This window comes from Lactuca saligna, chromosome 5, assembly GCF_052625555.1.
Source record: "Lactuca saligna cultivar CGN05327 chromosome 5, ASM5262555v1, whole genome shotgun sequence".
Classification (NCBI taxonomy): domain Eukaryota; kingdom Viridiplantae; phylum Streptophyta; class Magnoliopsida; order Asterales; family Asteraceae; genus Lactuca; species Lactuca saligna.
The window spans coordinates 286519620-286542818 of NC_136421.1; the positions used below are offsets into that span (position 1 = coordinate 286519620).

Consider the following 23199-nt stretch of genomic DNA (forward strand, 5'->3'; position numbering starts at 1 on the left):
AGTGATAGAACCACTAGAGATACTACATATCGATCTACGTGGTCCTTCCTCTATCGAAAGCATTGGTGGAAACAAGTACATACTTGTTATAGTAGACGACTTCTCTTGCTTCATATGGGTATTTTTCTTGAAGAAACAAATTAGAGGCAACTCCCAAGCTCAAACTCTTTATAAAGCAAGTAGAGGTTCAACTACGAAAAGTGGTTCGTAACGTGAGAAGCAAAAACGGCTTGGAATTCAAGAACAAGGATTTTGAAGATTTTCTAGTTGAGATGGGAACAACTCACAATTTTTCCGATCCATATACTCCATAGCAAATTGGAATCATCGAAAGGTGAAATCGTTCTCTGTGTGAAACAGCTCGAACTATGCTGAGCTTCGCTTCCTTGCCTCTATATTTCTGGGCAGATGCTATTGCTGCTGCTTGTTACACTCATAATAAATTGTATCTGAACAAGCGCTTCTCAATCACTCCCTATGAGATCTTGAACAACCGCAAGCCTAATGTGAAGTTCTTTCACGTGTTCGGTTTAAGATGCTTCATCTTCAACTCAAAGGAGAATCGAAACAAGTTTGATGCTAAGGTCGATGAAGGGATCTTTTTGGGCTACTCCTTGAACTCTAAGGCATATAGAGTTCTTAATAAAAGCTCAAAGAAGATTAAAGAAACATATTATGTCACTTTCGATGACAGTTATGTCAAGAAGTTGAAGACAACTGAAGATGCAATGCAGGAAATCTTTCCAACGTCTGGTCAAGTCACTATGCCGATTTCAATTCTTTTTGAGCAATATATGCAACTCTTCGATGAACTAGAAAAATGTAACGCCCGCAGATCCGGGCTAGTCAATTTAGAGGCAATAGGGGTCGAAAAAGACTTTTCAACAAAAGATTATTTAGAATAAATAATCTTAACCAAGTTGTAGAATATGTTACAAGGTTTCCGTACATATAAAGAACGCCGAAATCCGAGTTGTAACGAAGAAGTTATGACCGGTCGAAGTTTTGCGACGGATTCGCCACGGCCGGGAAGCGTAAATGGTGAATTTACAATAGAGCGAGTTTTCTCCTTAGCAATATAAACGAAAGTCGTAGAATATGTTAAACTAAGAACATCGATAAAAAGAACGCCCAAATCTGACTTCGTATGAAGAAGTTATGATTTTTCGAAGTTTCGGATTAGCAGTGTACAATCCGAAATTCGAATATTAGATCGAGTGGTTTTAGCCGAAACAAACTAAACGAGAATCGAAGATCTCGTTAAGAGTAGCGTAACGAGAAAAAGATGGGTGAAAACGGACATCGGATGAAGAAGTTATGAGAATTTAACGGACCAATCCTGTCCCGGCCTGTTAATAATATAAAATTTAAAATTGAGCCAAAATTAGCCGATGGAGTCTAAACGAAAGTTGTAGAGTACGTTACCACCTTCGCGTGGATATAAAGAACGTCGAAAACGGAGCTCGTATGAGAAAGTTATGATTTTTCTAAGTTGGGAGGGTGTTGTGCGAGTTTGGGTGACGTGGCGCGATCACAACCGTTGCTTCCTCCCCAAGGCTAGCCACCAGATGGTGACACGTGGCACATTACGCCCAGAGTAATTTTGAGTATGCTCAGCGTAACCATTACGCTTAGCGTAAATTTTGAGTACGCTCGGCGTACTCGGCGCTGGCAGCCTATAAATAGAGGCGAAAATCTCCCATTTTCTTCACAACTCTCCACTTCTTTCCTCCCAAATACCCCCAAACCTTCAAGGTTTTTCCCTAGCACCTCCAAGGTGTTAGAAGCAAGTCCCGGAGCATCGGGAAGCTCCGAGAAGAGGAGTCTTTTGACTCAGAAACGCTGCTCCAGCGAAGCTCGGTTTTCGAGAAAACCCGCTGTAAGTGAGCTACGCCTACCCTATCTTTAGCATAGCTTATGTTTCAATATAGTAATGTTATTAGGACTTTAAAATAATTATTCGGGCTATTATTATGAGTTATATTGAGTGTTATTTAACAGTTATATAATAATAATAATAGCTTGACTATTTATTAGTCGCGGTTATCGTTAGACTAAACCCTAGTGGTGTTGATACTAGGTTTTATCGAAGGAAATTGTTTTTGAGAGTATCGAAGCGCTTTCCGAGTGCTAAGTCACCACCTTTTAGGTGAGTGCATAGTTACTTTCATCTTACACATAGATATGAATTATTTTATATAAATTACGTGCTATGTGTGCATATTATCTGAATACTTGTTGTCTATGATGGATGAACGATTCTATACATGTTTTAAATGATTTAAACTGTATATGTATTTTATATCTATGATAATGTTGGGGTAAAACATGGGTATATGTAATAGATGGAGTATGATTTGGATGATGAGTTGAGAGGTGAAATAGACCGTAAGGTGAGGATGAGAGGTGGACGATATGAGAAGCCTTTCTCCCAAATGATGGCCCCGTCATTCAGCAGAGTATAGATGACAACCACGGACTATTCTAGACAGTCCAGTGGAACACTAGCAGGCTCGCAACCTGTAGGTGTTGTGAACGACGTGTTCACCCGGTGTACTCTAAACCTTGGTGATCATGCAGACTTGATGCCTAAACCCTGGTGATTATGCAAACTTGATGCCTAAACCCTGGTGATCATGCAGACTTGATGCCTGAACCGTGGCGACTATACAGACTTAGTGCCTGTTGTGTAAACCGTGGCAATGATGGACTTTGTGCCGATTCCTTAGGATAATCCTTAGAAATGAATGAATGAGAAATAGCTGATTCTTAGGGTAGATCCTTAAGAGTAAAGAAGATAATGGGAATGGGTAATTGGGTTTGATTGCTTGATTGTTTAAACATAATAATTATATTATTGTGGGTTGAAAACCCTATCTACTCACCAGGTTCCCAACCTGACCCACTCAGTTTATTTATATCACAGGTGTTGATATGAAGTCACTTTACACTGAGAGATTTAAAGAGATGTAGAGCACTAGTGTTAATAAATGTAAGTTCTGTTTATGCTTATGTTTCTGTATTAACGATGACATCCCAAACGTTTTGAAATGAATAAAATACATTTCTTCGAAAATGTTTTAATAACGTCTTTATCATGTTTGTCTAGGAACAAATTCCACAACATTTTTATTAAAAGAAGTACTCTGATTTTTATAAAGCATAAACAAAATCGGTCTTTTCTGGCCGTGAAAATGGGGATGTCACAAAAAAGCTATTGATTCTGAATCCAAAGCTGAAGATAACCGAGTCGACAATTTGAAGCAACTTATTGACGATGCTGCAAAGAAGATGGCGGCTGAACAACCGAAGGCGACTGGAAGGCCAGACTCAAGCAAACCGTCAAGTGATAGTCCTTATATCCAGGGGAGGGTTTGTCTCTACCAAATAATCAGGGTTCATAATTCCAGGGGGAGAATCCATCATCACATTCATCAAGTTCAACCGAAAGTCCAAATGAAGGGGAGCGCTCTGATCTAGAAATTGAACTCGTGTCATCATTCGAGGGGGAGAATACGAATGCTAAAGATGATTATACACAATCAGAATTTGAAGTAGAAATCAGTGCAGAACTGGATCCCTCTTGTGATCCAAATTTCCCTCCTCTCATTAAATGGACCAAAGACCATCCTCAAAGTCAAATCATTGGGGAATCTTCTGAAAAGGTATTAACTCGATCACATCTGAAAGCGAAGCAAGTTGCATTATTCTCTCACATAGAATTTTGCATGTTCAACTCTTTCGTCTTCAAATTTAAACCAAAGACGGTGAACTCAGCTATTGATCATTCTGATTGGGTTCAAGCCATGCAAGAAGAGCTGAGCGAGTCTGAAAGAAACAAAGTATGGCGTCTAATTCCAACTCCAAAGGATGCTTTGGTTGTCAATTTCAAATGGGTATTATGAAATAAGATGGACAAGGAAGGGAATGTGATTCGCAACAAGGCTCGGTTGGTCGTGAAAGGATACAATCAAGAGGAAGGTATAGATTATGAAGAGACCTTCTCTCCAGTTGCAAGATTAGAGTCGGTTCGAATCTTTCTTGCTTATGCTGCACACAATAGTTTTGAAGTATATCAAATGGACGTGAAGTGTGCATTTCTCAATGGAGAACTTGAAGAAACTGTGTACATAGAGCAACCGCCAGGATTCGTGAATGATAAGTATCCAGATCACTGTTACATTTTGGACAAAGCAGTATATGGCCTGAAACAGGCTCCCAGAGCATGATATGAAACCCTTACTCGATTCTTAAAAATGTCCAAATTTAAACAAGGTTCGGTTGACCCAACCTTCTTTCATAAGAGAGAGGGTAACCACCTTATGATAGTCCAAATTTATGTTGATGACTTCATCTTCGGCTCCACGAATCCCAGCCTAACAACTGAGTTCAGGAAGTTGACGGAAACTAAATTTGAGATGAGCTCAATGGGTCCGATTAAATTTTTCCTTGGATTGAATATTAGACAGGGACCCGAAGTCATTTTTATCAATCAGGAGGCGTACACAAAGACATTGCTCGCCAAGTTTGGCATGATGGGAGACTCCAAAGTGAAAGTTCCTATGGCATTTGGAACTAAGCTTACATCATCGTTGGAGAAACCAGCTGCTGACATGACACTTTATCATCAGATGATTGGGTCTCTGATGTATCTCACAGCCAGCAAGCCAGACATCATGTTCTCAGTCTGCTATTATGCCCGATTCCAAGCTAACCCACGCGAACCTCACTTGCTGGCAGTGAAGAACATCTTTCACTATTTAAAGCGAACCTCCTCTCTCGGTCTGTGGTATCCAGCCAACTCAGGTTTCTTTGTCCAAGCATTCTCAAATGATGACCTAGGGGGTTGTGGATTGGATCGTAAAAGCACTACTGGAGGCTGCTAATTTCTTGATAGCAAATTAGTTAGCTAGCAATCAAAGAAACAAACTTGTGTTTCTCTCTCCACGGCTGAAGCTGAATATATAGCCGCTGCCTCATGCACATCTCAGGTCGTTTGGATACAAACTCAGCTTAGGGACTATGGGCTAAACATGAAGAAAATCCCACTATATTGCGACTCAGAAAGTGCAATTAGGATTTTTCATAACCCAATGCAACACTCAAAGACAAAGCACATAACACTGCGGTATCACTTCATCAAAGATCATGTGGAAGATTGTAATGTAGAGATTCATTTCGTTAGGACCACTGATCAATTAGTAGATATATTCACCAAGGCCCTACCTGAAGCAAGTTTCAATAAGATCCTACAAGGCCTAGGAATGATGGAAGCAGAATCAGTACCAAAATCGCCTTCGCTTCATTAAAGTTTAGAAGCGAAATAGAGCGAACGCTCTATTTCGGGTTCGGTTCACCTGGGAACCGAAATGAACCGAACGCTCGGTCTATTTCGGGTTCGGTCCTTCTGAACTCGTTTGCTTCTTTTTCATTAAAAGGGATTTTGGTTGTATTCTTTTGTACACTCTTTTTCATACTTATTTATGTTTTTCTTTTCATATATATATATATATATATATATATATATTAATATAAAATCCAAAAATAATTTTCTTTTTGTTCTTATCTCTCTTTAGAAATTCTTCAGAAAATCCAAAAATATTTTTATTTATTATTTTATTTTATTTGTCTAATGTTTTTCTTTGTATAAAAGCTACTCTTAATGGTGGAGCTACAACATGTATAATTTTTTTTCAATAGACTAGTTAAGGTTCCCTAGATGCATGCTGTTGCATGTTGATGAAAGCATTTAAAAGATTATGAGTGAAGCCTTAATAATGTGATATACACAAATCATGTTTTCCCAATTAGGCTGTTTCTTTCACTCTAATCATGAGCTACCTTACTCTTCTCATATTGATCTTAGAGTTTTCTGCTTGGTCATCTCTTACAGCAGAGGTACATTTGGCTCTTTAACCAGCTATCCAATTCTTCTCCATCTCACTTCACATCATTATTGTAACCCTTGAGACTCACATCACTTACCACCGAGGTTTATGGTTACACAACATCTGCGTTTATGATCTTAGTTTCATGCTACTATGTACCAAGTGAAACCCAAATATTCAATACCAATAATGAATTGACGGTGAACAATTAACATGTTCTAGTTTTCACAAAGGAATTAACGAAAGCACTCTATGTGGAGTCACCATGAAATCTCTTTTCATTTTGAGAGATCCTGTTTTTCTATTACCAAGGCTTTTCTTCCCCAAGGATCCAGTTTTAATTTTTTTTTGAGATTCTTACTGAAAATTCAACAAGTCACTGAATATGTATCTAACCTACTTGTTCAACAGGCCACATTGGTCTCACAAGTACTTCATTCTATTTTGGTCTTATATCAAGAACCGAAACTTGAATTGAAGCGAAAGCCACCTTTACAAGCCTTATATCTAAAAGATGCCTTTCATTGCTTCTTCAAATGTACTTGATCGTATTTTAACAGGAAACCACACAGACACTTTGAAGTCCCTTTTGACTTGAAAGGAAGATATTCGTGCCCGGGATCTATTGTTTTATGTCCTAATCGACATCACACTATCCCACAAATTTGATTTATTTCCTTAGCATTCACACTCTATGCACGAAAATCTTTGATTTTCCAAAAGCCTGGTTCTATTTTATATGAGCTAATTTTTATAGCTTGGGTTCTCAAAGGCATTATGGTGATTTTCAATCGAAATAATAAGGGCGGCGACGGTTCATGTTATTTATGTGGGTGACGTTTCAGATAAAGCACAATGGATGAGTCAGCAATTATCCAATCGTTTCGTTGATTTGAAAAAGGTACTTTATATGGAAAGGCACGTAAAAAGTGAAGCATATTTTCTCTCTCCTGCGTCGTCATCGGGGTTGCCAACTCTCTACTCCCCATCGCATCAAGAAACGTTTCACAAAAGGACAAGATTTTAGGCAGATCTTTCTCTCTCCTACTCTCACGTATAAAAGGGTTTCTCACAATCAACTTTACTCTTTTACCACTCTCAAATCTTCTAAAAGCAAACGGCGATTTCTCTCACTATTCATCATATTCTTCTCAAGATTCATCCATGGCGGAATCCTCTTCTGTTCAAGATACCTATGTTCACTCCAACCTTCTGACCATCAAGCCTAAACAAAACCTCATCATTGACCTTACACCATTCATCTATGAACCCTACATGCTGTACGTGGTGGAATGCCTTAAATACTCTCCACTTGTCGATGCTCTTTCAAAGTTGGAAGTTGTCCCCATGTCTTGCCTCTCTCACATCTACTCAACCGCTTACTATGACAAGGTTGCTGAGAGGATTCACTTTGGAATTCACAATGATAAGACCTATATTTCCAAGAATCGCTTCTGCACCCTACTTGGTCTTGCTCACGAACCCACTCTGATAAACCCCGACTCCATCACCACTGGTCAACTGTTCTCAATGTTCTATCAAATGGGGTACACTGAAACCCTAACCATTTTCACGAAGTTCAAGAAATACTGCCACCCCCATAATGGAACGACCTCTTTACTCTCTTATTCAAGGGCCTCTCAGAGCGAAGCGCTGGATCAGATAGGGCAAGCAAGTCATTTATGACTATGCTTTATGGGTTGTACAGTGGGGTACATCTGGACTTTGGGGAGGTCATATGGCAACAACTTGTTCAGAGTTTATACTCCTCTTCTTGCTATTATGAAATTTCGTGTGGCAGGTACTGGTCGATTATCACAAAGTGGGAAATGGATCGTCTTCACATACCAATCATGGCAGACTCCTTTCTCTCATCCATCGCAACATTCCACACAACGAAGATTATTGTCAATGATCCTTCCAAGTTTTTCTTCATTGGATCAATTCCAGAAGCCATGTATGCCTGTGTGTCTAAGGCAAGTAATGTCATTCAAGAATACAAGAAGCTTCCTTCTTCGGGTCCAAGGGAACTCACTCCTGCTATGATTCAATCCATAGAGAAAGAAAACAAGCCGGGAAAGAGGGGAAAGAAACAAGACAAACAAAAGGAAGTAAGGGTCATCAAAGCAGCTAAGGGGCAAAATCCAAGGAAGTGAAAGTCAGACAAGGCTGCTCCTTCCCAGCCTAAGCAGAAGAAGATCAAAAAGCCAACCTGGAGGCTTATCCTTCAATCTTCTAGTGATTCAAATTCTGAGTATCTTCCTACAGGCAATAAACAACCTACTCCTACTTCATCCGAGAGTGGAAGCTCTGATGAGGAGGTTTCGGTTCGTGGTGATACTCCACCAAGGTCACCCACACCCAAGGTACATGTTCTCTCCCCAATATCTTCCTCTTAACCTGCTTCTATTCCTATTTCCTTACCAACAACCTTCCCAGTTATCACATCACAACCTACCTGTACCATTCCTATTCCCACTCCTTTATTTTCTGAAGCCACAAAAACAACCACCACTGGAGTTCAAACCAACGTATCTGATACGGGGGTTCAGTCTTCAGTCCCAAAAACAACCAAACCACTATCTCCCACGCCTTCAACCGAAACCAACACTATCCTTAGTGGTGAAGACATGGAATTTGATTCTTTCTACTACAACCCTTACCGTGTTCAAAGTGATAGAGATGATGATGCTCCTTTTACCAAAAAGCACATTAAGGAGCTGAATGTCAAACTCGACACTCTCATGGCCTCTTCTTCCTCTCGTCATCCTTATTCTGAAGCTGCTATTCAGACTATGCTTGACTCATTTGTCAAGGCTCATGATGCTTCCATCTCTACCGCCACGGCAGCTATTGCAGCTTTGTCACACCCCCAAACCAGAATGGCGGAAACGTTCGGGGGCGGAGGACGTCATATTCAGTATCATAATAGTTCATAGAAAGGAAAGTACACACCACCATATATATTAAAGTTTCCAAGATGTTTACATAATTGTATTCATTACATGTTCAAAAGATAAATACATAAACATCATCCAAAAGAAGTAATTAACGCCAGCGCGTTAATCCCAAAAGTTGATTCCCAAACCTGCTTAGCGGTTCCCTGAGAATACAAGTTATTTCAAAGAAAAAGTGTCAACAATTAAGTTGGTGAGTTCATAAGTAGTTTAGAAAAATTGGATGCCATTCCAAAATGGGTGTATATTTTCCAGAAAACGCAGCGTTTCAAATGTAAAGAGTTGTGATTTGTTGTGTTGAAAGTGAATGTATTAGATCCAGAAAATCCCATATTTTCCCTAATGGTTGAGATACGAGTTGTTGTGTTTTCCAAGAAAACCCTTATTTTCTTATAAAAGTATGAAATGCATATAAATGTTCGTGTTATAAGTTGTAAATAATTGCACCAGGAAAATCCCTTATTTTCCTATTAGTTGTTTGGTTTGTATGCAGGAGAAACCCTTATTTTCCTAATATAATTGGCAGTCTCTAAGACCGAAAATCGCAAGAAACCGACGTTCTCAAAAGTTGTGTCATAGTTTTATATAGTAAAACTATACGAAGATCGCATTTATTAGATGAAGAATAGTTTTAATAGCTACTCGTTCATAAAAGCATAATACCATAATAATTGTATATCCGATGAGTTTTATAACCATACTAAACATAATATGCCTGTAACGACGTTCTTCAGGCGTCGCAGCGTTATGACAACTGTCACCCCAAAAGACGGACTGTAGCTAACAGTCAGGGCGCGGGATCATGACTTCCCGTATAGATCTATACACATTTGACACGTTCTCCGAACGGGAGACTCTGATTATAGACAGGACTTGCAGCATTACTTTCTAATAAAGAAAAGTAACGTTTGAAGATATACACGTCTCATGGATTCTCAACTAAGCCCGTATTAAAGTGATAGTTTTCTATGCAAAGTTTATCCTTTTTCACAATGTTTGACAAAGCAAAATCATAAGTTTTTAGAATGTATAACACGACTTAATAATGAAAGTTACTTTGAAATCATTATATACTTTGTATAATGTCTAATGCACACAAATTATGACAAGAGTTTTCCATAATAGTAATGAGTTCCAAGTGATTTATTCGATAAAACAAGTGAAGTGAAACTTTATAAAATACACGATAATAACCGTATGTTTACTTGTATTCCCCCCCCCCCCTAAAAGAGTATAAAAGCATTTAAAATGTATTTAAAGTGTGTTTGAAAGGGGTATGAACTCACTTGAAAGTTTGAAGATAGCAAGATGGAAAACCGGGCAGAGTTTCGTCTCAGGAAATGGATTTTCCTCGGAAATCTCGGGATTCCTCGGGAGAAAAATCGACCTTCGGGACTTGCACAAAATGATCAGGGCTTCGGGGTAGTGCGAGCACGGAAAACGAGGTAAAACGCAAGAAAAAGGAGAGAGAATGGGCCATTTTCCCGGGAACCTTCGCATGCTATTTATAGGGGGGCCTGAGAGGCCACGTACGCGGGGCGTACGCTCGTACGCAGCGCGTACGCGTACGTCATGCGTGACCGAAGCCTCGACTGCCTCGGCCTCGGATGGGACGGGTCGGGTCAGGTGCCTCGCATACGGCGACGTGGCCGGTTTGAGGCCAAGTTTCTCGGGTACGCGGGGCGTACAGGAGTACGCAGCGTGTACCTCGGATGAGGTCGCTGACTCCCCTTCGGATAATACCGAAGTTTTATTAAAAATATATATATAAATTAATTATCAAACTTCGAAAATTCATATCTCCTTCATACGAACTCCGTTTTTGACGTTCTTTATATCCCCGCGAAGGTGAGACTACGATCTACAACTTTCATTTAGATTCCGTTGGCAAATTCGGGAATTATTTTTATTATTTATTTATTAAAATGACGTGATTAAGGAATTTCTTTAAAAATTCATAACTTATTCATACGATGTCCGATTTGAGCGTTCTTTTTATGCATGTTTGTAGTTTAACGATATCTACGACTTTCATTTAGACACCTAAGGTCGGAAAGTGTTTTATTGAAACTTTGCGTTTTTACGCAACTTCGCATTGCTGGTTTTTGTCGGAAAACTTAGAATGAGCATAACTTCTTCGTTATAACTCGGATTTTTGTGTTATTTATATGTTTGGAAACCTTAAGACGATAACTACCACATAGTGTACTCCAAATAGAGTTTTTGAATACTTCATTTTTCGATGATATTCTATTTCCTTTCTCAAAGAGGTTACAGGACTCGATTTTTACTGACTTGAAATAACGGGTTGTTACAAGCTTCAACCAAAGGTTACACAGATGCGACCAAAAAAGTCGATAAACTAATTCAAGATGCTAATATTTTTCTTGAGTCTTTACAGGGGGCAGCTGAGTTGAACACTTCTAAAGTGACCAACTCAATCACTAAGCTCGAAGAGGCATTTGTTGCTGAGAAGCAAAACTTTGCCACTCTTCACCAAGATATTCAAAAGGAGAATGCTACTCTTTTATCCTCTCTTAATGAACGTTTCACGAAGCTTCAAGCGGATCTACCCATGTCGAACTTAGTTATGGATGAGCTTGCTCTCTAAAAACTAAAAATCTCCAACTTTCTCAAGCGAAGCACGAGGTCAATCAACTTCGCTCTGAAAGGTTTGTCATTAAAAGTTGTGTCTCAGACGTACACACCATTCTATCGAACGTCCTGGAGTCTCACGATCCTATTCTGACAATCTCTGTTCGACGCCATCTTGCTGAAAAATTCCATCATTCCCTTGCGATGTTGAGTCGCATTGAAGGTGTTTTAGAGACTATGGTCCTTTAGAAACAAGGTGGAGAAGGACTAAAATCTTCATCTCAACTTCCACCCTAGTCTCAACCTCCTCCTACTTCCCAGCCAGAAAAAAAGAAGACCGAGCATGCTTCGGGTTCGGGCTTTAAGGCTAAAGGCAAAGGCACTGTGGATGACAGTGATGAGGAAGAGGAGACAATCGTTGAGGCTCTGAAGCGAAAGGAAAGTGAAAGGGAAATCGATCTCAACACCAAAATTATAAAAGGATCTGAAGAAAAAGAAAGAAGATTAAAGGAGGCTCAGGATCTCCTAGAATGCAAGAAAACCCTCTTTCCCTTTTGGACTCTGGAGAAGTTGATCAAAGAAGCCATTGATTCTCCTAGCACTCATTGGCTTGAGCCAGTAGTGTCTTTGGACTGTGAAAACACAAAGGACTCTCAATTTGATATGCCTATCACCCGAAAGGCGTTTGTGTTTCACTGCTTTCTTCCCATTGCCGAAGTCCCACATCCAAACCCGAAGGTTGATCGTGAGCTCATTGACTACTACTTGGAGTTCGCTCAACCTCAATATCTCACTTGGAGCGCTCAAATGATCATCACAGTTCAGGTCCTTAAGCCTCAAGCATCAGAGAAATATATCAACGTCAAGTTTAAGGTTACCAGAGGATCGACCATATATGAGCATACCTTTTCCCTTGCTGATCATCCCAATCTCAATCCTCATTATTGGATTGTCCTGCACAACATTCTACTCACCAACCCAGTTGAGTCTGAGCCAATTATTGATCATCTTAAAATATTGCTAGTCTGCTACATTCTGGAGGTGGCTAAGATGGATCAAGAGGTTGCTTCGGTTCTCAGAAAGAAGCCTACCATTTTTCTTGTTGGTTCTATAAGTGATGTCAACAAGATGAAGATGGGAAAGATTGATCCGGTCTCAAACTCTGTGATGTTCACCAAACAGGATGGTAAGAAATGTCTGTTCGCTTTAACTGATAAACATCTCTTTACTACTTCGTGCCTAGAGTATGTACTGGGAATTATTCATAGATGCAAGCAGAACAGTGAAACGTCAAGAAGTACTTCACATATATGATAAGATGGTATATCCACTTTCACCATGTTCTTCTTGCTGCGATTCCATGTCTGTTCAAAGTGGTGAAGCGAACTGCTTCTAATCAACCGAAGTGAAGGTCTCGCCCCAATTGATGCAAAGGGGGAGATTGTTGGGATCATGATGTTGCGTCTTGGGCTCGTTTGTTTTTGGCCCAGTTTTGTAACCGGTTTGGGCCTGTCCAACCGTGCATTATTTTATTCTATGGTTTTAGTATTTAAGGTGCATGCGTGCATCCTTAGTCATCAACGCTTTTGATTATTCTCATTATAGTATTGTAAACCCTAGCTCGCCTCTACAGTGGGAGTTCTTGATTGAGCTCTACTGAGGCGTGACTACGTTTGAATCATAAGCATTATATTGATTCCATAATTGTGTTACTTGTCTTATTTGATTTTGTTATTTGTTCTTCATTAATTTACCTATGAAAGATCTAAATGATCAAGAGATTATATCTCTTCAATTGGTATCAGAGTGGTAGTGAGGAGTATCGTTAGAAATGGAGATTAAAGGGAGAATGTTAATTAAGTGGGCTGCCATATGGAGGGCCCCGAGCCAAAAAGGGGGTGGAAGATGGGAATGAAAGAGAAGAGTTCGCATCATGTTATTGGTAGTGCATATCATAAGTTCATATATTTCATTTTGTTGAGAGGTGTGAGGACATGAAAAACATAAGATAATGCCATGAGAGGCAAGATGATCATGAAATGATCTTTTGTAAGAATTTTTTTAACATTTCAAATTTATGTTTAAGGGGATATTACCCAAAGATAATGTGTATAATGATAAAAAAAATAGGACATAATATTTCAAACCACCATTACTAGATATAGGGGATGCCCACACATAAGAATGTATAATATTAAAAGGTGCAAAAACAGTAGTATCTGATAAAGAAAATGGAAGTCTAGTGTGTTTGCCAAGTTGTTAGCCTTGACAAGATACATTATTTTTAGGTAAACGACAAGAAATATAACTACTGGAAAATAAAATCTTTAAGAATTGATTGACGATGAAGTGGAGATGAAAGCATGACTGGTGGAACTGGTGACATGATATAGATGGACAACGGTATCACATCGCATGGTAGGACGATGAGTTTGGTAATCAAGAACAGTAAAACCATAAGGATCAAAATCAATAGAGCAATTGTTATTAGTGGTAAATTTGCGAACAAATATGAGAATTTTAATAATATTTGGTGTGATAAGGACATTTTGTAAATGAAGGGGGCGGTAAATATTTGGAATAGGAAAAGTGGAGTGTCCCGAGGTCACAGTACGTATTGCAGAATCATTACTAATATAAATAGAGTGAGGATAATGATTATTAGAGACGAATCTGAGTATACATGCATTGGCATGAACATGATTGGTTGCTCCTGTGTCCATGACCCAACCACTATTTCCCGAATCATTTAAAGGCATAATGCTAGCTAAATTTAGGAGCGAAGTGGGGTGATCATTATCGAGCCAGGCCCACAAGGGATGATCTGGGCTAGAAGATTGCATATAGGCATGAGGGGCTACTGCCGAGGAGTGCAAGGGCGCTAATGGCATGATACTGAGAAGACTTGGGCTGCTGGAAGTGATCCTGCTCCGATTTTGGTTGTTGAGATGCGCCAACTAAGGGAACTGCTGAGAAGGAGCCTGGTTTTGTTGGGCTTGACCAGATGGAGTCCACATATGAGGAAGAGAATGGGGTGGTGGAACATAAAACTTGCATTAATGAGTTTTGCACGACTGATGAACAAAAGTAGATTGACCTGCAGGATGCTAGCATCGATAATAGTTGTTGTGACCTCCTCCTTGGTGGTGATTGTTCCCCCAGTAGGATGTGCCCCCTCCCCTACGATTCGATGGTGAAGATGGCACTACAACATGGAGCAATGAAGGTGATGATAGGTGATTCTCGTTAAATGGGAGAGTGACACAGTGAATATTCAACCTCGATCTTCAACCAATAACATGGATCACATCTCAGAAAACATGGGAAAAGATTTTGAGAATCGGATGATTTCGGCAACGCTTTCATACTTGGTGCGGAGACTTTATAATGCATGAAGTATAACATTGCGATCCTTGACTTTTTCACCAAGATCCTCAAGTAAATCTACAATCTTCTTTATTTTCTCACAGTAATCGTGAATAGTTGTAACACCCGCAAATTCGAGCTAGACGTTTAAGGTGTAATAATAATAATTATTATATAAATAAAATCCTTGAATATGATAATTGTTCTTCGTACATACTATGAGTCATTTAGATATTTAATTATCATATTCACAATATGTAAACAAATATTATTAGTGTATAATATTTGTAGAAATTCTTAATATAAAATTTATCTTTAAGCAATGCAGTAAATTTTTTGATAAAAACGTATTTAGGATAAATAATCTAAACAAAAGCTGTAAATACTGTAACTAGTAGCCTGTGGATATAAAGAAAGTTTAAATATGACTTCGTATTTGGAAGTTATGATTTTTCGAAGTTTCCCATTCGACATGATACAATGTGTGTGTCATAAAAAGTGTGATAGAGATCACTTGCTCGTTAGTCAAAACATTCTTAATGAAATTTTAGTACTATTTGATACGAAATCGGTGATATAAAGAAAGTCAAGAACGGAGCTCATATGCAGAAGTTATGGATTCCGTAGCATCTTTCGTAGTGTAATATGTACAAAATTGTAAATTTAAAATAGTATGAGAATTAGCCAACGAAGTCTAAATGATAGTCGTATTACTCGTCGATAGGAAAGTGAGGATATGAAGAATGTCGAAAATGGAGCTCATATGCGAAAGATACAAAGGAAACTTGGTCTTGGTCCCTAAGCTTGAGGCATGGCACATCCTCCTCCCAGCCTTTTATAAATAGCAAACCCAAGCCTCCCTCATTTCTTGCTCCTTCTCATTTCGAGTTTCTTTCACTAGAAACTCCTTTCTCTCTCTTTCTCTAGAATCTGGCCTTTTGAGCCTCGATGTATTCATGATGAAGTGTTGCAGCGACTGAAAGCCGGCAAAAAGAAGTGTTCGGTGTCGAAGTTCTATTTGCGACTTTCCGAGTTTTTTCGCTAAAGAAGCTGTAAGGTGAGTTATGCTTATCGTAATTGAAGTATAAATTCTACTTATTTTTGTAGATGTTATTATGAATTTATAAATAAGATTTATCAGTACTACTAGTTGTTATATTGATCGATATACTTACGGGAGTGATGTCTAGGCTAGATTTGTGAGGTGCTTAAAATTGATTTTCCACACAGATATACCAAAGAGATCCTACCTTTTATATGATTTTACCTGGTTGTTCCTAATCGTATATAAGTCAATATTATTTTGGGATTATTGATAAATCTGATAAAAACATTGTAACGATTAAACTTTATAAATACAAACAAATACTAAGATTTAGTAATATTCGTATTTAGGTCATTTTAAAGATAAATTTGAAGTGTTAGTCAAAGAGCTGATTTTCCCATGAGTCTTCCACCTAAATCAAGTGAGTGCATAGTTACTTTCATGAACATGATTTTAATACAAAGTATTTATTAAAAGATATTAAATATCTTATGAAAGTTTATATGTGTAAAATGCTTATTATCTGGATTCTTTGTTAAATGTAAATATATGATAACATACATGGTTATAAATGTGTTAACTGTATATACGATATGTTACATAGAAATCTTTATAAAAGTATTGTTACTTAAAAGATTAACATATATTAAATACCTGATACTATGTGTTAAAAATACATACTAAATTATAATAGTGTTTTCCCAAAAAGGTTAGTATTGAAAGCCGATTACAAGGATTGTAATCTTGTGTATGTTTTTAAACCGAGACGTATAAATGATTTTTATATACAAATTAAGTTGGAAATAGTATAGTCATACTCTATATCATGATAGTATCATGAAGACTTTATTAATAATGAATGAAGAACTGGCCTAGTAACAATCTAATGCTTGTCAAGGATATTTAGTTCGAGTTAAGTTGAAAGAGTGTTTAGTTATACCCTGTGATGTAAATATCTTACATAGATATATAAGAATAGAATTGTAAGTTGATTACAGGTATTGAAAAATTGTCTAGTTATAAAATAAGACTTAAAGAGGATGCTTATTTCAATTAAATTTGAATATTGGGTGGCATCATATTAAAGGTGTGTGTGATAGGAATGGAGAGTAAAACTAGGGTATGTGACTCTATCAGGTGTCGATGTTCGGATTACGTATCGGAGTACGATATAGTATTCCTTTGGACAACCATATACGATGTGTCGGATCAGGAAATTGAATGGATATGTTTGGTCGTCTACTAGAGTAATATGACGACGCTGGACTAATCTAGAATGTCCCATGAGTTACGTTGTTAATGTGGATTTATAACTGACATACATATTTTTATAACATCATGGGCATCCATTCCCATATGTGTTTATAATCTATCCCCCCTAATGATTGCCTTTGTTGACTTGTACTGCCAAGGGATCCCCGAAGCAGAAAAGTCTACTCGTTGCTTATAGTGATCCATCATGTTAGATCTTAAGAATTAATGTTTTAGGCTCAGTAAGTGAGAATCGACGGGATAAGGTATATTGCTTATGGATATCTATATTAGATGATGTATTGTTGGTAACAGTTGGTTTTGTAGGTTTATTAATTATGAATTACTATCATTAAAATATTATAGGATTGGAATCCCAAAAGCTGTTGGAACTTGATTAGGATGTCGGGTGATTAAAAGACAACCTATAGTAGTGTTCAGGACCGTTAGGTATTTATGTTGTAACATATGTTGTGTATTGATTATAACATCCTTAGGGTTTTGTATTTTGAAACAACATCTTTACTCAAGATATTTTAATAAAACGAGTTAGTTTTCGCAAAATGTTTAATTGTACTGACAATATTGTGATTTTAAAGCGTAAAGAAAGGGTTTTTTTGTTCTGAAAAGTAAGGGATGTCATAATAGTTAAGTCTCCCAGGGTTATGTTTCTGAGTTCATCTTCGAGTTGCATCGAAGCAGACTCTTTATCATCATAGAAAAGTGATTGTAAATTCAACCAAACTTTGTGAGCCATATTGTGGATGCAATAGTTAGAAGTTATTAACTTTTGAAACATGGAACCGAAAATCCACAATTTCATGATTTGGTCGAGTTCTTGCCACTTTGGGTCCATAAGATGTTCGTTGGGGGTTGTAGGTTTCATTGATATGATCTGCAACACCATATGCAATGTAGTGAGCATTGAAAAGATCGCTCAAGGGTTCTTAGTTACGGGTAGAGAGATTGAGGATAAGAGGGTGTTAACACACTGTCGCACGCATATTATGCAAATAAATTATTACTGATGGTTGCACTAAAAATATAGGATATGGAAGCATGGTCGAATCATCAGGGACATAACCTAATGGTCAATGCCTTTTTGCATCAGGCACAATCTAGTCAAGAAACAGAAAGTATAAAAGGTTGTTTTAATTAAAAACTAAAAACTAAAAATGCAGTGATATTAAACTAAATGAAAATCAATAATAAAAATGGTTTCAGTTCTGCCGCGACTTTCCGAATCATGTAACTGATCAAGATCTGATTATTTAAGATGCGTTCTATCTAAGTTGGTACTGAGAAAAACTAACAAGCTCTAGTAATTTCTCTTTTACCTAAATTAGTTAATCAAAACAAGCTCTTTGAATTAACCCTAACTTTTTACTGTTCAATTAAATAAGCTCTTAATTAAATCAGAAAAATTCCATTAAGTTATTTGTAAAATTCTCAGCAATATCCAATACTTCTCACTGGCTCGAAAGCGTAAAAATATAATTTTTACAGTTTATAATAAGGTCAAAATCCCAAAAACGGAACCGATTTGTTACTTGTTACTTATTATCAGTTGACAAGAACAATTACGTATTCTATAACTGATTAACTGGAATGATAAAACCATATCTAGGTGATCAGACTAACAAGAATCAAAATCAAACACTCATTAAGAACAAAAATGAAGAATCTAGATAGAAACACAAATCAAAAACTAGATCTAATGAACAATCAAATGAAAAGTACTTGTCTTTGCAGAATTGAAAACTAAGGTTTAACCAGACATGGCCAAAATATGATCAAAACGGATGAAAAGAGACATCAAACAATTAATCTTACTAATCTAAATGAAGGAAATGATCCACAGTCTTCAGATCTCCAGAAATCATTGAAATCGGAGAATAAAAACCTCCAAAATCATATTTTCGTCGTCTGGCACCTCTGGAGTTGCCAACTTAGGTTACTGGAAGGTTATGAGGGTCTATTTATACGTTCAACAACAAAAATGACGCGCATGTGATCGCATATAGACAACCTGCGATTGCATGTATTACCAAAAATGTGCCACGAGCCTTTTAAATGAAGTACAATACCATTTCAAGAAATTTTGGCCAACCTGCGATTGCATGGGCACAATCTGTGATCGCATGTTTTGAATTTTCACTCCCGCATGAATTTTTGGAACAAAAAAACCTCGAAGACAAGCTGCGACCAAAGTTACGATTGCATAAAGGCCCCATGTGATCGCATGGGCACAACCTGCGATTGCATGTTTTGCCTATGACGTCCGAAAATTCATCTATTTTTCAGATCATTTTGAATCGCATCAATCGGAGTTACGGTTCATGACATATGGTCAAAATACTGACAGGGGGTCAAAGCTGCCAACAACATCCTTTAACTTTAGATTGCAAATTATATCTTCGTGTGATCAATTCGATCGAATGTTTCTTGACCAAAGCATCTAGCATACATTTCTCATAATCCTTCATAGGTCCCAGACTCCATTTTAAGCTCCAAACATGCATCCAACTGCTGCCAAAGCACTACTCCACTTGAACTATCTGAAATTGACATAGAAACGTGAGCAGTACGAGAATTCTAACGAAATACATGAGCTGAACATTATTTAAACAAACGACATGCAAATGTACAAAATATGATGATAAAATGATAATAAAAACTACTTTATAAAATGCTTAAAATGGCATCTAACAGAGGGACATATGTTTTAATGTTGGTGATGCCATATGCCTTGTATGTAGGTTTTATGGAGGAGTTGTCGTCATCTATCATGATGAAGAGGAAAGAAACAATTGGCAGGGGAGGAGGAAGAAGAAGAAGAGAATGTCGATAGAAGAATGGGTCAAGTTAAATCCAGGATCGGATAGGGTTAGAGGTATAAGCCTAATACCATGATAATTTGTATTTTCCCTTGAATAAATATTCATTAACGAGAGTATAAATACAAGCAACTACATGGGCCGAATACATACATTGGGCTAACAATACTAAGCTAAATACAAAACTAGTATAAATACAAGTATGTGTGTGTGTGTGTGTGTATATATATATATATATATAATCTGCTAACAGTTCCATCTTCAATTTGGTTGCTAGTTCCTTGTTTCCTTCTTTCACATACCCATTTATAACAAATCTTGTAACCTTTAATGCTTCCAAACCCTTGTTCTTCTCACAAATTTCCTTAATTAACACATCAATGGTAGTTCCTATTGGTGTAAACTCTTTCCAACACACACCTTAAACAAAAGCATTGCATAATCAACATTCTCAACTTCAAAATATCTTTTTTATCAAATGCTCATATATAACACAAGTAATTTCATCCACACTCAATGCTAATCATACAATCCTAATCATATCCATGAAACAATTATCTTAAATCTTTGAAAATATTCACATTGAAGGAAATACAATGATAAAATTAAAAAATCTACCCAAAAAACCAAGAAAAGTACTTGTAGGGTTATGAATTCTATGAGCTTCATGTAAACCCCATTATGGAATTTGTTTTCCAAGAGATTGATTGTCTGCACAGAAAACCAATCCGACCATGAAATATGAATATTTCCATTTTACCCTCCATGGAACAGAACGAAAAAGGAAAATAGGAGAGAAGAATCTATACTTGATTGCCGGATAATTGTTACGAATGCTAACAACAACAATCAAAATAAGTGCATTGGATTGTTGAATATTACAAGCCTTAATAAACCCCTAAAACCTCAATGGAGTAATAAAATTAGAGTATATGAACCAATGAAACAGTAATACACATCCACAAAAATACATGACCCTAACAAATCAAACTTTGGTTCGAGTATTACCTTCAATCAAAAAACTCAAGGCAAGGGAGGAGCGAGGTGGGAGGAGCTGCTTGAATGAGTGAGGTGGGAGGATAGAATGGACAAGGTGTTTGGTTAAAGGAAGAAAGTGCATGAAAAGAAAATGATAAGGTAATAGGAGGGGACGAAGAGTGTTAATCATTGTTTTTTACCTAGACCGAGGCAAAAATTCAGTGACCGAGTCAGATGTAAAATTTACTCATATCAAATGCCCTGACATGACCAGGTTAGACCAAAAATCAAACTTGACCTTAGTGTATTGATACTTGTACACTTGTTATGGATTTAATAGGTTACCTAGACATTTTGTTCTTAAATATTATGTTTTCATGAAGTTGGTGGACTTAACTCCTAAGAGCATCTCTAAGCCATACCTAAATGTCATTTTCATCCCATTTTTGCTTTTATTCCTCTCCAGCCTCACCTTATTTCTTACACTATTTTTTGAGAAATTAATAGTATTACTAAGATATGGGTAACACTATTTATTTCCTTAAAAATGGATTTGAAGTTTCAGTTGTTGCTTTTAGTCCCTTTTTTATGCTGATAGATCTATAGTTTATTTTTATCTACTAGTTGTAGTTTTATTGTAATATTATATATTTGTAATATCTTGTTTATATTAAATTACATTAATTAATCATAAACGTAAAGTATAATATTTATGTGTTGAAATGATGATAGATGAAGATAATCAATGCCAATAATTTCTTGTTTGATATAAACATATTAAAATAAAGAAGTTCACTTCAGTCTAAGAAATGTCTTTGTTTATTATTTATGAGAAATTTATTCCAATGCATTAATTTTCTCAAAGGTATGTTTAATATTTTTACGAATGCATGTATAGTATTTATTTAAAAGTATGTTATAAAATTTTGGATTAGGTGTCTAAGTCCATAACTATAATTGGTATGTACTTGATTTGATAGTAGCATAGTCCTTTTGGGTTGCTTTTATGTTGGAATAATGTCTAAGCCCGTAACTATATTTGGTATGTACTTGACTCGATTATGCATGGTCCTTTTGGGTTGCCTTCTCCAAAGGAACTTGACAAGGTAATTTAAGGAGAAAGAGAGAATATTATGGTTTATTAATATATTATAAGAATAATATATTAAAGGAGAAATCATATTTATTTAATTAGTATTAGTCATAAATTAATTAGGAATTAATTTGGTGACTGAAAGAGATTAATTAAATAAAGGGGTATAAATTGTCAAATGCATGATTGTTGAGTTTTGGGCTGGAGAACCTAATGGATTAAGGGGGGAACGAAATTATGATGGGGATCCATCATATTTTCGTCCAAGGGCCCTAATCTAGAAGGTTCTATGGGCTACTTGGTGATTAAGCTGTCCATTAAGGTTTAGGTTGAAACCCTAGCAGTTAGCAGTATAAATAAGACCCCTAGGCTATGGAAATCGGCTACCACTTGATTCTAAGAGAACCCTAGGCCGATTTCAGCACCTCTCTCACCCTCTCTCATATTTCCTTCTTGGTTGTGGGGTTTGTGAACCATTAGAGGAGTTACATTTGTGACTCTAAGCTTAAGATCAAGAAGATTACAAGGATTCAAGCTACTTGAAAGAGGTAAACCATTTAGATATGTTTTCCTTATGATAATTTTGAATTATATATGATAGATCTAGGTTTTTAAGTCTTGGAATCAAAGCATGTACAATAGAGAAACCTAGATCCAAGCATTAGGGTTTGTATGAGCACATAGGAATGTTTCCTATGCATAAAACCCATCACTTTACCCTAGCAACTTGACATGATGATTTTGGAGAGAGAGGCCGAATCTATTATTTGGAATAATAAATTGATTTATTAATGTATTATGAAAATAATATATTAATTAGAAATAATATTATTTAATTAGTATTTAATCAGAAATTAATATGGAATTAATTTGGGGATTAAATAAACTGATTAAAAGAACATGGGCTGTTTTGCAAATCATTGATAGTTGTGAAACTCGGTTGATGGACTCCTTAATTAGGAGTGGACGAAATTCTATAGGGAACCCCTATAGATTTCGTTCAAGGCTTCTTAGTGGGAGGTCCATGGACTGCTTGAGCCTTAAGCAATAAATTACGGTTTCCTCTAAAAATCCTAGCAACCCTCAGTTATATAAGGAACCCCTAGGCTTAGGATTTTCGGCCAATGCTTGCTTCTAGAGAACCCTAGCCGAAATTCTAAGAGCTTCCTCCTCTCTCCTTCTCATCTTC

The 23199-nt window shown here is 37.0% G+C and overlaps 2 protein-coding genes across 2 annotated transcripts; both read left to right on the forward strand.

The window, feature by feature from the left end:
* Positions 1 to 368: 368 nt before the first annotated feature.
* LOC145046831 (uncharacterized) lies at positions 369 to 4229 on the forward strand. The gene is made up of 4 exons (XM_078995097.1): positions 369 to 822; positions 3215 to 3312; positions 3411 to 3896; positions 4092 to 4229. The coding sequence occupies exons 1-4, from the start codon at positions 369 to 371 to the stop codon at positions 4227 to 4229; spliced, it is 1176 nt and encodes a 391-aa protein (XP_078851223.1).
* A 333-nt stretch (positions 4230 to 4562) lies between these two features.
* On the forward strand, positions 4563 to 4886 carry LOC145046833 (putative mitochondrial protein AtMg00240). The gene has a single exon (XM_078995098.1). The coding sequence runs from the start codon at positions 4563 to 4565 to the stop codon at positions 4884 to 4886; it is 324 nt and encodes a 107-aa protein (XP_078851224.1).
* Positions 4887 to 23199: the final 18313 nt, after the last annotated feature.